This window comes from Myodes glareolus, chromosome 18 (genome assembly GCF_982192425.1).
Source record: "Myodes glareolus chromosome 18, mMyoGla1.1, whole genome shotgun sequence".
NCBI classification, from domain to species: Eukaryota; Metazoa; Chordata; class Mammalia; order Rodentia; family Cricetidae; genus Myodes; species Myodes glareolus.
In genome coordinates this window covers 15,108,744-15,123,776 of record NC_142043.1, presented here as the reverse complement: position 1 = coordinate 15,123,776, position 15,033 = coordinate 15,108,744, and the positions used below count along the sequence as shown (strand labels likewise).

The 15,033-nt window shown below is 47.8% G+C and overlaps 1 protein-coding gene and 1 long non-coding RNA gene across 2 annotated transcripts in view; one reads left to right on the top strand and one right to left on the bottom strand.

Annotated features, from left to right (window-relative positions):
• Tnfrsf21 (TNF receptor superfamily member 21) overlaps nt 1-8,749 on the top strand; it is a 71,553-nt gene extending 62,804 nt beyond the window's left edge. The window contains exons 5-6 of the mRNA XM_087897997.1: nt 6,031-6,259; nt 7,354-8,749. Coding sequence (XP_087754123.1) covers nt 6,031-6,259; nt 7,354-7,583 — 459 coding nt within the window. The 3' untranslated portion in view covers nt 7,584-8,749. The remainder of the gene's footprint in view (nt 1-6,030; nt 6,260-7,353) is intronic.
• LOC125405932 (uncharacterized) lies at nt 2,306-13,044 on the bottom strand. Its single transcript, XR_007233731.3, has 4 exons — nt 12,848-13,044; nt 5,195-5,277; nt 2,944-3,208; nt 2,306-2,569 (listed from the first exon to the last, which is right to left on the bottom strand). It is a non-coding gene; the product is annotated as an uncharacterized LOC125405932 (long non-coding RNA).
• Nucleotides 13,045-15,033: the final 1,989 nt, after the last annotated feature.

The window sequence follows — 15,033 nt, the reverse complement described above, 5'->3', positions numbered from 1 at the left end:
AGTTCCATGCCCAGGCACCCCTCTCTGACCGACCCTTACCACGCCCAGGGGCCGGGGCAGCTTCTTGCGCTCATGTATTGTTGGTGATGAGATGGCAGAATCCAGCTTCTCTAAACATTGTGGGCTTTTGTTCCTCAGCAGTGGATTACAGGCAGGTTGTACAGATTCATCTTGGCATTTTCTGAGAGCCAGTTTTCCAGTAAATCCCCCCACACACTTCTCCTCTTTTCAAAGATGGAGTCTCCTCTAGACCCTGAACTTTTGACCCTCCTTCTCCACCTCCTGAGTGCTAGGATTGCAGGTATGTGCCATCATGCCCAGTTCTGTGTGGTGCTGGGATCGATGATCCCAGGGATTTCTTACATGCCCAGTGAGCATACTACCAACTGAACTGTATCCCCACTGGGTATGACTTATTTCTTATAGTCCCCTCTTGCTTACAGGATCTGGGTGGCAAGCTGTTCAACTCGTGGAATAGCAATTAGTTTCAGTTAGGGTTAGTGAAGGGTGCTCTTAAAACCATTATGAAAATGATGTTTGCACAAGCAAGCTGAGAAACTCCTTTGTGTTGTTACAAGAGGTGGAGAGGGAGCATTAGGTGGGAAGAAAAGCTTTTGTGTGTCAGAGGCTTCCTTAGAGGCCACCAGGCACCTGTGGCTAGTGGCTACATCATAGAGAAGAGAGCATGGTGTTACCCATGTAGGAAATGACAGGGGCTAAGGGGTTAAGTTGAACCATTTTAACAGGCTGACAAGGAACATCCAGACTGCATAATTAATGCTTTGTTCTGGGGGACCACTAATGAATCAAAGTCCTTAATTCATTTCTTGAGTACAGACTGCGCCACCACAGGGAGAGATCGTAATTGGGGAGTAACTGACAATAACTCTGGTGAACCTTAGTTGAGTGAACTAATTGGGGATAACTTGGCAAAGGAGAAAGGGTCATGTGGGGGGCGAGGTTTAGGAGAACGAAATGGCAATAATAAAGCAAGCAGCATGTAAGACAGCCTGGATGGAAGTAACTTAGAGGTGCACTAACCTACGCTTTTTAGTTTAGAAATGAAAAAGGAAGCGTGGAAGGGGGTGGGGGCGTCTAGTGAGGGAAGTGGTTTCTCTAAGACCACACAGCTGGTTAATAGGACATCTCCTTGCAGTGGTTTTCTGGGACTTTTGAGACTTCTTAATTTTACTTAATTCCTTGAGCATTTAAATGTGGGAAGTAGGAAATGCAGGCTGGAAGTACCTGGGGGCTAGGACAGCCACCTGTTCCTGCCTGCTGAGGACGGGCCTTGCTGCTGCTTGCAGGAGGACAATTCGACCACTCAGACCTCCCTTGGTGTCACTACCAGTCTTGCCAGGGGTAAGGAGGGGAAGGGTTTTCCTTCAGTGTCCACACTCACCATCCCGGAAGCTAAGGAACACTGGACCCTCCGAGTTGGCCAGGGGAGGGCTGGTCCCATCTTCAGAACAGCAGTATGGATATCCACTTGACCTGAGGACACAGAGTGCCCTTCAGCTTGGAATTGGGAGGGTTGACAAAGACTCTGTGGGAATGGGACAAGAAGACCATCACCACTGCTTAGATGGCCTTGCCACGGTCCTCAGAGCCCAGATACTCAGGCCCCAGACCCCACTGTGTATCGAATCAGATTAGATGACTCTTTGTCTTCCGTGTTCCTGATACTCGGAGAGGAAACCACAACAGCCATGGGGTTATCGGGCTGACTTGGCTGTAAGGTCAAGGCGGCTGTTTGTCTATCCTCCCTACCACTGTTAATAAGCACCTGGAAGCACTAAGTGTACCTGTGTGGAGACTAATCAGGGGGAACAAGGACCCATTGGGCCAAACAAAATACCCTGCTCTGGAAGCACACTCAATAGCACTGCTGTGGTGTGGCTTCCCGGAGAGCTGTGCTCCCCTCTGCCCTTACCCTCCTCTCCTCTCCATCCGTCTCTCTGGCTCTCCCTCCTTTCTCATCTGACAGCATTAAAGCAAAAAGAACCATGGTTTTCTAGTGTTTCTGGAGGAGCCACAAGTAGCTGGTAGATACATTTCCTTTCTGGCTATGTTTCCCCGAGTCCTTTCCTCTCATTCTCAGAGCGCTCTTTGTCAGATGGGGGTGTCTGAGCCCATGGACCGGTCATGGAAGCACATGGGGGCTGAACTCTAGAGACACTCTGCCAGCAGTCCTGTTTTTCAACCCAATAAAAAAATACAAGTTGCCACAGCCACAATAGCTTCAAATTAGCCGAAGGAAAATATACCTATCAGTCGGGATGCTTTTAAAAATAACACGCTTTATTTTTCTATTGTGAAATTGATATACCCCCACAGAGAACTTGGAGAACCCGAAGATGCTTAAGGAATAAATTAAGTTACTCTATTTTGTGGTTATTTTGACAAAGCTTTTGTATAGTTCTTTAAAGATGGCGAGACTCTCTTCTGAAGAAATCTGGCTTTCTTGTTTCGGTGCCTTCTCGGGCTGGCAATGTGGCTTAATTGGCAGAGCCCTTGTCTAATGTACACAAAGCCCTAGGTCCTCATCACTGCAGAATCCAGACTGTAGCTGCAAGGATCGAGAGTTCAAGGTCATCCTCAGCTGCTTAGTGAGTTAGAAGCCAGCCTGGGGTATATGAGACTGTGTTTTCAGAAAAACAAACAAACAAAAACAAAACCCCAAAGTGCTTGCCTTCTCTCTTAAGTAATACTGCCACGTTAATATTGATGCTTTTTGTTGCCATAAATTCAAAACACCATATTATCACCTTCCATAATTAGTGAGTAACTGTTTCATTCTACAGAGCCCAGCGATCCAGTTTGTTGGTTAGAGACACGCCAGGAAACGCAATACCTAATACAGGCTTACAAAGCAGCTTTGGGAGCTGGGTTACTATTGGGTTTAAAAAAAGAAAAAAAGGAAAGGTGTTTCTATGAACTTACAGGAAAAACGTAAGGAACTTCCAGCTAGATTCCAAATGCAGCCAGCCACCCAAAACCGGGGGGTGGGGGGTGGGGGGTTGCGAAGCATGCTGGGCATGTGGTCTCTGGCTCTCGCTATTCTCAGTAGGTAGCTCCAGCGTGGTGGGTGATACAGGCCATTCCCTAGGGCACCTTCATAGTCACCGGGCTGGAGTTAATTACGGTGGCATCCGTCAGCTCAGCACCTTGTGCGATTATACTGGAAGTCTGCTGCTTAACTTTCCAGCTGGAAGCAAAGCAGTTGGGAAAATAAAGATTGAAAGTTTTAAGTGGGTACAGGAAATAGGTGGGTGGACTTCTTTATTGGTGTGCGCGTTTGTGGGTGGGAAGTGTTTTCTTTCTCTTCTCTCTCTCTCTCTCTCTCTCTCTCTCTCTCTCTCTCTCTCTCTTTTCTGAGTAAGAACAGTGTGCTATATTGATGGGCTGTGTCAACCAGTGTAATGTCCCTGAGAACTAGAATGTAGACAAATGCTCTTTGTCCGCTGGGGACACAGAGAAGGATATTGGCGTGAATGAGTGACCGCGTGCATTTGCAGGGAACAGCGCTCTACGCCAGGCCCTGTTGAATGAAACCTCAAAGCCTATGCATAACTGTTCTCTGAGCATCAGCAGGGCCCTCTAGGGACGCATGATGGCCAGCTGTAGGGGTTGGCTTAGGGAAACATCCCGTTAGACTGTCAGGAGTATACAGGAACCGGCGGCCTCTGCAGACCCTCAGTCATTTGCCCAAATGTCTCAGTCACTAAGAGTTGTAAAGAGGCAGGCACGCTGGCTTCATGTCTTACATAAGTCTAATCAGAAATCAGAGTCAGTCTTTTGTTTGGAGAGCTTGGCAGCGTCTCAGTTGAAGGGCTTGAGAGAGTGACAGATGTTCTCAGGGTGGTCTTCTGCAGCTTTGGGAAAGTGTATGTCATCCCTGAACACTATCATGTGTGACTGCTCATCTACTTCCTGGATAGTCATCCGTGTGTGTGTGTATGTGTGTGTGTGTGCGCGCGCGCGCATGCGTGTTTTCCTCATTGCTGTGAACAGATACCCGATGAGAAGCAATTTAAGAAAGTTTGTATTAATTTATAGTTCAAGGGATGCAGTCCAGGCATGGCACCAGGAACTTGAGACAGCCGGTTACCCTGCCTCTATAGTCAGGCGACAGAGAAATGCCTTCTGACACTCAGCTCCCTTCTTCCTTAAAGAACTACTTATTTGTTCGTCTGTGTGTATGCCACGTGTGTGGGGTGCCTGTGAAGACCAGAAGAGGGCACTGGGTCCGCTGGAGCTGGGATTTTAAGCATCTGTAAATGCTGGGAACTGAACTCTGGTCTTCTGCAAGGGCAGCAAGTGTTCTTAGCTGCTGAGCCATCTCCAGCCCCACATTCTCCTTCTCTCCCAGCCAGGGGATAGTGGCTACATTTAGGGTGAGGCTTTCACCTCAGTTAACCCCGTCTCCAGACACCCTCACCAACATTCCCAGAGGTTCATCTGTTAGGTGATCCTAGATTTCTCAACTTGACAATCAGTAATAACCTATATACCAGGAAAGCCAATAAAAACATAAAATCAATGGGCTAGGGGAGCCATAAGTGCCGAATGGAGCATTTCTTAAAAGTGAAGAGGTCAAATAGACTTGAAATGAACACTGGTTTCCTTGGGGTAACTGTGTGCTCTCCCTGGGCATTGGTCTCTTCACCCATAGAGCAAGCTCCACCCCCATGCCCACTACATGTTTCTAGTATAAGCTGTGGTCATTCCTCAAGGCAATCGAGGTTCCCGGCTTCTTGCCTCCCTACAGCTACTCCCTCCCTCCCACACACATATACACACAATTTAAAAATAAAGAAGATATTTCACATTTCCAGGCTGAAGTTTCTACCTTTTTGGGATATCACATTAATTTGATTATGAGGTATCCACCAGAGAAGACCATTTCTGACAGGGAAACATCTGGATATGATCTAGGACTCTTTCTGGTTGTTAGAGTTTGGGTTAGACTGAGTTTTTTCTTACCTGTGTGCAGCTCTGTGCCCCTGAGGTAACAACTTGGTGTGAGTGTGGCCATTCCTGGACGTGTTCGTGTTGACAGGTGTGAAAAGACCCATCATTTTGTCTCCCTCCCTCCCTCCTTTCCTCCCTCCCTCCCTCCTTCCCTCCCTCCCTCCTTTCCTTCCTTTTAAAGGAGACAGGACCACAGTCACACAGGTAGCTCCAAACTTACAGGTGCCGTTCTGCCTCAGCCTTCCGCAGTGCCGTCTAAAGACCCGTCTGATTTGTAGGCAGGGCCGTTCCCGAGGCAGGCTCCTGGACAGCATAGGGAAAGGGAACACTAGAATTCCTGCATTCATTGTTCTCTGCTTCTTGACTTTGGATGCCGCGTGACCAGCTCGCTGCAGCCTTGACGCCCCCACAAGGTGGATTGTACCTTGAGCTGTAAACTGGGATAGACACTTTCTCCCTCAAGTTGCTTAGGTCAGAGAACGTTATCACATCAACACCAGTAACAGAACCATGCATACAAATGCCCCGCTTCGTGTTTGTTTTTGTCTTTTTAGAGTGGTACCTTGCTATGTTGCCCGGGTTGGCACCGCACTTGCCGTCTCCAGAGCAGCTAGGGTTGCCGGCACACATCACCTTATGGGTCTCCTCGCTTTGAATATTACACTGTCTGCTCACGTGTGCTTTGTTTTGTTTTAAGATAGACTCTTGTTAGCCCAGGCTATCCTCAAATCCAGACTTGGTCTGTCACCACACATGGCTGCACATGTCCTCTGAAAAGGTTTAAGAATGCGTTGAGGGCAGGGTGTGGTGGCACACACCTTTATTCCCAGCACTCAGGAGGCAGAGGCAGGTGAGTCTATGAGCTCAAAGCCAGTTTGGGCTGCGTAGTAAGACACTGTCTAAAAATGTGTCCGTGTTTACCAACAACGTAACAACAAATCAAAAGTGTCCGAATAAATGGAAGCATCAAAAAAATGTTAAAGGAGTAGGGTTTACTTTAATTTTATGCCTATATACTTTTGATATATAATATTTTTTTTTCTTTTCTTCCCGCAGTTGGAAACTGACAAACTGGCCCTGCCCATGAGCCCCAGTCCACTTAGCCCAAGCCCCATTCCCAGTCCTAACGTGAAGCCTGAGAACGCCACCCTCCTGACAGTGGAGCCCTCCCCGCTAGACAAGAACAAGGGCTTCTTCGTGGACGAGTCGGAGCCGCTTCTGCGCTGCGACTCCACATCCAGCGGCTCTTCCGCCCTCAGCAGGAACGGCTCCTTTATTACCAAAGGTACCAGCATCTGTGAGGCCTGAGGCCTTCTCTCTGGCCCCTTCCACAGTCCAGCTGCAGCTCAGCCAATCGGGTGACTGGTTCAGGGGCCCTCCAAGATAAAAGTGGCCTCAAGGAAGCCATACCACTGGTTAGCATGGATACCTTTAGAAAGTCTTTCTTTCCAACTCTGTCCCCCAGCAGGCTTTGACACCTACTGTCACCTTCTGTTCTCAGCATGCTACCCAATGTCTGCTTCAAAGGACATCTGATAAAATGCTCTACAGGTGGTTTTAAAAAATTATCTACCACACTTGCTAGTCTAAGGATGAAAAGCATATCCTACCTGGGGAGTCAGATGTAGGTTTGGTTTTGTTTTGCTTTGTTTGGTTTTGGTTTTGTTTTCTGAGACAGGGTTTCTCTGTGTAGTCCTGGCTGCCCTGGAACTCACTCTGTAGACCAGGCCGGCCTCGAACTCAGGGATCCGCCTGCCTCTGCCTCCGGAGTGCTGGGATTAAAGGCGTGCACCGCCACTGTTCAGCTTTTTTGACGTTTTTTTAAGTTTCGCAGTGTAGTTGTAAAGAGGCAGAAACAGAGTACACTGGCTTCGTACTTCTTCCACAAGCTTGTCAGCACTTCTCTTGAGTTTCAGAAGAACTAAACACTTGGCAGATATTACTTTACTAACACAGTAGGAATCCACTCAAGGGGCCTGGAGAGATTTAAAATAAAAACAATTTGTTTTGTTTTTTTTTTAAAGCAACCATTCAAGCAGGTCTTTGCCGCATTTCTGTTAAGCACGCCTTTTTCTGTCGGTGTTTTTGTTTTGTGAGACAGGGACTCATGTGGCTCAGGTTGGAGGATGCTCTTGAACTCCTCTTCCTATCTCAGCCTCCCAAGTGCTGGGATCACAGAGTCGGGGGTCACCACACCCCTGAGAGTCCTGTCCGCTGTCCTTATGCCCCTTGCAGAAAAAGAAACTTACGTTGTTTAAAATGTACCAGAAGGCCACTCACCCACGCTGGAGGGAAGCTATTCGTGTCTCAGAGTTGCAGGCACCTACTGCTGCCGCCCCTCTCATCCGTCTTTCTCTTCCCCCTCCCCGCCCCCTGCAGAAAAGAAAGACACAGTGTTGCGGCAGGTCCGCCTGGACCCCTGTGACTTGCAGCCCATCTTTGATGACATGCTGCATGTCCTGAATCCCGAGGAGCTGCGGGCGATTGAAGAGATCCCCCAGGCCGAGGACAAACTGGACAGGCTCTTCGAGATCATCGGGGTCAAGAGCCAAGAAGCCAGCCAGACCCTCCTGGACTCGGTGTACAGCCATCTTCCTGACCTGTTGTAGAACATGGGGGCACCGCCTTCTGGGAAGCGACCTGCTCCAGGGTGGCTTCATTTCCTTTCCGACTGTTGTGTTCTGGTGTGTAGGCGGATGTATGCGTCTAACGGGGTATATGGCTGGTGCCTGAGTTTGGGGTTTGGGGATTTTTCTTTTCTTTCTATTTTTTTTTCTCTCCTTGAAAGCCAATTGATAAAGCCTTTTCAATGTATAACTGTTGGAAAATACCCACCACTAAAGTTTTTTTGAGTTCCACATATTCTCCACGTTTTGCCTCCTTACCTATTTTCAAAACTGTTCTGTGCACTTTAAAAAACTTAAGGTAAATGCGGTGTGACTTTTCCTACATGCTGGGTTCTGAGACTCTTAACTCCTTAAAAACACAATGGCGTCTTGTGACTTCTTCTATAAGCAGATATAAGTCTCTCAGCATCCACGCCTACTTCTGGTTTGCTTGGTTTTTTTTTTTTTTTCTTTATCTTACTGTCTGTCCTTTTCCAAGTGTTCTTAAGGACCGAGGGTATTTAAGACCCTGTTGATTACTGTAATGCAATTAGACTTCGAGTTATCTTTCTCATGTCTCGTTGTATAGTTCATATTCATGGCTGAAACTTGACCACACTCTCTATCGCTGACTGTATGGTGTTCATCTGGACACCGTACACTGCTTGGTAACTTGCGCTCCTCTCTTAACGCTGATATGCTTTGGGCTGGAGACCAAAGTCCTCGCGTCCCGAGGACCTGCTGTTTCCGAGGCTTGTCACCCGGGCCACCAAAGAACTTGATCTTCATCCTTAGGGCCAGCGCTGTGGCACCTTGGGAAGTCAACCTTGCGTGCCAGTGGCAGCTTTTGCCCGGCTTTGCTTTGAAAGATTTCTTTTCTTTTTTTTTTTTTAAATACACATAGTCAATAGATCCAGCTTGCCCTCAAGGCCTGGCTGGGTTTTGTCGTCATTCAACCACTTTAATTAAGAATGACTGCAGCTGTCAGAACTGATATATTTGCACCTGTGCTCTCCCTTACCCACCTGCCCTCTGACACTCAGCGGTCGGGCTCTCGTGCAGACGTGGGGTCGGCCGCCTTTGTGTGGGTGGGCTTAGTGGTGAGGAACTGATATCGGAAAAATGCCTTCAAGTATACTAATTTATTAATAAATATTAGGTGTTTGTTACTTGAGTGGTCCGAGTGTATTTACTACTTAACTTTCCCCCTTGCCTCTATGCTGAAGTTCTAACACTGTTCATCTCTTGGGAGAAGATGTATGTTCTAATATGTAAATCATGTCTAGTACATAAATCATGCAAATTAGCAAAAGTCCTTTTTGGAGAGGTTCAGAGCACAGGACCCTGGTGAGAACTGCCAAGCCTTTCCCAGTCTTTCAAGTTAAACCTTAGGTTTTGTTTGTTTGTTTGTTTTTCGAGACAGGGTTTCTCTGTGTAACAGCCCTAGCGGTCCTGGAACTCGCTCTTGTAGCCTTGAACTCACAGAGATCTGCCTGCCTCTGCCTCTGCTGGGGTTAAAGGCGTGTGTCACCACTGCCTGGCAAATTGTAGGCTTCTCTTTCCTCCAGGAAATTTGCTACTTGTGGGGCGATCTGCACACATATACAGGCTCCTAACCAAAGCCTCTGTATCCCTGCTGAACTCCAGAGAGCTAGAATTCTCAGCAGTGAGACAGGTGGAGTCTCGTGTTAGTGGGATATCTCATGCTCACTGCAAGTTCCCCTTAGCTTGGGGCCCCTCATCAGCAAAATTCCAATGATCAAACGTTAGCAACTTTAACTTCCTCTTTTGATGAGAACCTGGAAGTGGGTCCTCTGTACACTGCGACACCAGGTCAACAACGTGGATTCGTCGGGTTTCAGCCCATTTCCAAGAAGCTGATTTCTAGAAACACCCCAACACTCCCAGTTCTCACGATGGGTTTCTCTTCTTCCTTGTTGATAGAAGACAAAAACTCTGTCTCATACACACACACAAACACACAACAAGAGTGGGTCCCTGATGGGGGGAACAAATTGTATCAGGCTTTCGCTGAATTTAGGACTCTGAGAAATACAATCCATTCATTAACTATTATGGTTAAATTTATAAAACTGTTAGTAACTCGGGGATGCCTTTATTAATAGCTATAAAATTTATAGCTTTATATTTGATGAGGTGTTCTTTATATTACTTTATTGAATCTTTCATATCTGTCTTATAAAACAGGTACCATTATTATGCCCATTTTACAGATTTTAAAAAGGCTTGTAAAACTGAGAATATTAGGCAGTTTCTTAACACTAAGACATAATACCTTGCGGGGGAGGGGGAGAATTGCTTTAAGGGAGAAAAGATTTGCCTCAACTCAGGGTTCCTGAGGTTTTAGGCCTATCATCGACTGACTCTTGCTTTCAGGCTGGGGTGGCAAGGCACATACATGGTTGGAAGACCCAATAGAGAAAAACTGCTGAACACATGTTAGCAGATGGTGGCCAGGAAGCAGATAGCGATACAGGATGGGTCTTGGGACTTTCAACTCTTCAGCGGCAAAAGTCCAGTGACCTAGCTAGGACTCATAGCCTATTCAGCGTGGCTCATCAATGGCTGATAAAGTTAGGACTGTCACGATCCAACCTCATTACCAGCTGAAGCCCCAATCTTCAGTAGATGAGTCTTTGTGGGGACACTTAATATAACATCACACCAGCGAACTTGCTTAAGACCCCACAGAGAATTATAAAAGGTTAAACTTGGGACTGTTGTGTGTGTTTGGGGGAGGTCGGGAGGAAGGAGTGGCTGTAAGTCAAGACCGTTTAATCTCTTTAAGAGCAGCACCCAGAAATCCATGGCCAGCTGAAACAATGGGCAGAGCATGGCAGTGAAGTGTGTCTGGGTCACCAGTAGAGTTCAAATGCAAGTTAGCATAAGTGGGGAAAACCTAGGCGTTCGAGCTAAACATAAACATTGCACTGAGATCACGTGGTACGCAGCTTTTCCAGTACCGTCGGCTACTTCATTAAAGTACACAGGGCCAAGGGTGGGGGCACATGCCTGTAACCCAGCATTCGGAGGCACAAGCTGGAAGCCTGGGGAGATGGCTCAGTCCATAAACCGTGTGCCACACAAGCTTGAGGACCTGCGTTAGGATACCTCGCGCAGGAAAACATAGGACCCTGTGGTACACGACTGCAATCTCAGTGTTGGGCAGAGACAGGAGCATCACTGCAGCTTGCCAGCTGGCCGGCCCAGCTGAATTGTGAACTGCCAAGCACCAGGTTAGAGAGATGGCTTTGTGCTTAAGAGTGCTGCCTGCTCTTCCAAAGGTCTTGAGTTCAATTCCCAGCAACCACATGGTGCCTCAGAACCATCTGTAGTGAGATCTGGTGCTCTCTTAAGGAAGAGATCTGGTGTTCGTCAGTTTAGACCATGAAACCCAGAACCGCCATGTACGGGCTGCCCATGCATGCTTCAGCATTGCCAGGGCATAAATTTCATTTTTATATTTCAAACACTGGGTTAAACAAAGTCACCCTACCTTAGAAAAGAAGGTGCAGAATGATTGAAGAAGGTACCCGACATCCAAGTCCCACCTCCACCCAAACTTGAGCAAGGGGTTACACACCACACATAAAGAGAGGAATTCAAGAGAGAGGTCAGCCTATGCTACATAGGAAGAATCTGTCTCAAAAGAGCCATATAGGGATTGGGATGTGATAGAGTGCTTGTCTTGTGTGCGCGCAGCCCTAAGGTTTGATTGACAGCTCTGCAGAAACTGGGTGTGGTAATGCCTGTCTCCAAGCCCCATTATTCCAGAGGTGAAGGCAGGTGGATAAGAAGTTCAAAGTAACCTTCGGATATATAGCAAGTTGGAAACCAGCCTGGGACGTGTCGTGAGTCTTTCAAACCAAACCAACTAAACAAAACAGAAACTGACATAAAATATTAAAATATGCAAAGCTCCGATCAAAGCAAATAATGACACCATTTACACCATGGAAAGGTTCTTCTCTGATTTGGGTTGCCTCCCTCTGAGGAATAGAGACAGCTGAGCTTGAAGGCTGCCTGCGTGAGGGTGGAGGAGGTGGGAGGGTAGCCCGAAAAATAAGGAATTGAAGCAACTGTTGGGAAGTCTAGCTGGATTCTGTCACACTGGATGACGGTCACACAGGCAGGAGAATGACTCGCTTCAGAAATTTGAAGGACAGAGGAAGAGACCATTTCTTTTCCCTCAGAGAGTAACAGTTTCCTCTGGGCTGCTGAAGGCAAAACTCAATTAGACAGGGCTGTTTTTCAAGGGGAAGAGCTAGGCCGGCGTTAGTGGTTCGCCAACCTTCCTGTCAATCAGTCAACTGGGAGTGAGCAGCCTTTTCCCTTTAAAAGGGCCGATTTCCACACTCTGATTGGGGAGGTTTGTGGTGGAATCCGAAATGAAGCCTTTGCAGCCTTCTGGGCCACACTCAGAAAACTGTCTTTACAGAATTTCCCTTCCTGCCCCTGGGGAAAAGACCAGCTACAGCAAGTTGGTTAGACCTGCACTCCTTGAGGCCTCCTGTCTGCCCTTCTAATGTGCAAATGAGACACCTGGAGGTCTTGTTAAAATGCAAACTCAGTTTCTCTAGGGAAAGGGCGGAAGGCACCTGTGTTACCCAAGCTTCTGGGTAGTGTGGGCACTGCTGTTTGTTTTGGTTCTTTCGTGAAGCCTGAGGTGAGGTCTTGCCTTCAGGAAAAGGGCAGAACAGATGTGGGAGATGATGACACCAGTTTCGCCAGAGGGGGAGAAACAAACTCTGATGACCTGAAGAGAGGTCCAGAGCCAAGCAAATCTGGTCAAAACTTGCAAGCGAATGGGGCTGGAGAGATGGTCGGTAAGGTGTCTGTGGCACAAGCATGAGGACCTGAGTTCAGAGCCCCAGCACCTCCTCAGAAAATCAGCCAGGTATGGGGTACATGCCCCATACTCCCAGGGCTTGTGGCGGGGGGGGGGGGGGGGGGCGGGGGAGGGGCAGGGACAGCATCTCAGGGGTTTGCTGACTTCCCAGCTGCAGGTTCCATAAGAGACTGCCTAAAAAAATAAGGTAGAAAAGCAATAAGGAAGATATTGAACGTTGAACTCTCTCTCTCTCTCTCTCTCTCTCTCTCTCTCTCTCTCTCTCTCTCACACACACACACACACACACACACACACACAGAGGCCATGCCTCCTCCAGCAGGGTTATATAAGCAGCAACAATTACCGAAAGGAAACTCCTCACAGCCCAAGGTGGGCTTTTCCGTGGTACCCTTACCTTTGAGTCACCCCCTACTTCTCCACGCAACCCCAATAAAGCCAACGAGACTTGAGAGGAATCATCTGTTAGTTCTGCCGTCAGTGCCCTGTCGGAGGCAAACAGACACTTGCCTGTGTCTCCCCAGGAAAAGTCACAGAACAGGCGGCGAGGCTGCGTGGCAGAGGAAGCCCGTTTACTTTGTGGAGAGCCAGAAAAAAAAGAGACAAGAAAGGCCAGCGTCTCAATATACCCTAGAAGAGCATTTCCCCAGTGACCTGACTTCCTTCTGGTGGGCTCCACCTATTAAAGTTTCCACTACTTCCCAAGAAGAAACTGGACACAAAGGTTTTAACACACGCCCTTTGGGGCTCACTCCAGACTGTAGCACTGGGCTATGAATTTATTGCTTTCCTCCTGCTGTGGCAAAACACCACGACCAAAAGTCAACCAAAGGAAAGATTGAGCTTCCATGTCCGGTGGGAAAGTCCATAATGACAGGAAAGGCATGGCAGCAGGCCGCTGGAGCAGGAAGCTGAGAGATGGATCACATATCCCGCCTCAGTCAAGAAGCAGAGAAAGTGAACTGGAAGTGGGGGAAGCTACAAATTCTCAAAGTGATGGGTTTCTTCCAGCAAGGTTGCCCCACCTCACCAAACACTGCTACCCAGGGCCAGGCACTCGAGCACTGGGACTTGCCCTGGTTGCTTTTCTATTGTGATGAAGAGGCACCATGACCAAAGCAGCTTCTAATAGAAAGAATTTAATTGGGGCTTGCTCACAATTTCAGAGTTAGTCCATAATCATCATGGTGGGAACCATGGCGGCAGCAGGCGTAGCTGGAGCGGTAGCCGAGCACTTGCAGGTCACCTGAAAGATGGAGACAGAGTGGGAGACAGAGTGTGAGGTGAGACGGGGCCTGGAGTGGGCCTTTGAAAACTCAAAGCCTGCTTCCTAACACACCCTCCTACAAGGCCACAATCCCTAATCCTTTCCAAAAACAGCTCCACCAATTGGGGACCAAACATTCCAACATATGAGGCTATAGGAGCCATGCTTGTTCCAAACACCAGAGTCTACAGGGGTTATTCCTCATTCAAAGCACCATGATATAGCTGTAGTGTGGGATTTCCCTCTGTATACTGTGAATACCATTGGTGAATAAAGAAACTGCCTTGGCCTGTTGATAGGGCAGAACTTAGGTAGGCGGAGAAAACTAAACTGAATGCTGGGAGAAAGAAGGCAGAATCAGGGAGAAGCCATGGAGCCTCTGCCGGAGACGACATGCTGGAATTTTACTGGTAGGCCACAACCTCATGGTGATGCACAGATTAATGGAGATGGGTTAAATTAAGATGTAAGAGTTAGCCAATAAGAAGCTAGAGCTAATGGGCCAGCAGTGATTTAATGAATACAGTTTCTGTGTGATCATTTCGGGGCTGAGCTACCAGGTAGCCGAGAACAAACAAGTGGCCTCCCTCCAATATAGCTAGACCTATATGAACTAGACGGGAAGTGCCAGCCTTCATTCTGCCTCTTACAAGCAGCAGGCTCCCCCAGCTCTCCAGGCTTGCTCCCCAACGAACACAAAAGTCCAAATGGAGAGGTTTAAGCGCAACATTTAGAAGAATAGAATACAATAGCCATTTTCTGTCCCCAATATCTTGATTTCTCAGAACAGGAATCCCTCATAATTAATGTCTTAGGGAGGAAACACATGAAAGATTTCCAGAGTTTTACACAGTTTTCTGGAGATGTGCCCATTCTGTGTTCGTTAGCATTGCCCTACTGGCTTCCAGCCTGCCTCACCCACAGCACGATGCTGAATGGGAAATCTCCCAGGAAAGAGGCAGAAAGCTCATTTCTAAGATCACAAGACCGTTATTTCCAACAGTGTGGAAGAGTGGATTTCATATCACGTTTTCTTCCCATTTGTTTGAATACGGCGTACCCACCTACACCATATTCTACCAGCGAGCCAGCCACGAGAATCAGAACAGCTGCCTGGGACTGAGCTAGAGGTAGACACGTGAGGAATTTGATAGAGTGTTGTAGGTGCTGATTGGGAAAGGGAGCTCTCTGTTCAAGGCTTCATCCTGGACATCCCAGGCTATGCATAGAACATGCACTTACTCTATAGGCTGAATAGGCTGGAATTCCTATTCAGCCTACAGAGTAAAGCTCCTGCCCTCAGGAAGTTCACACTG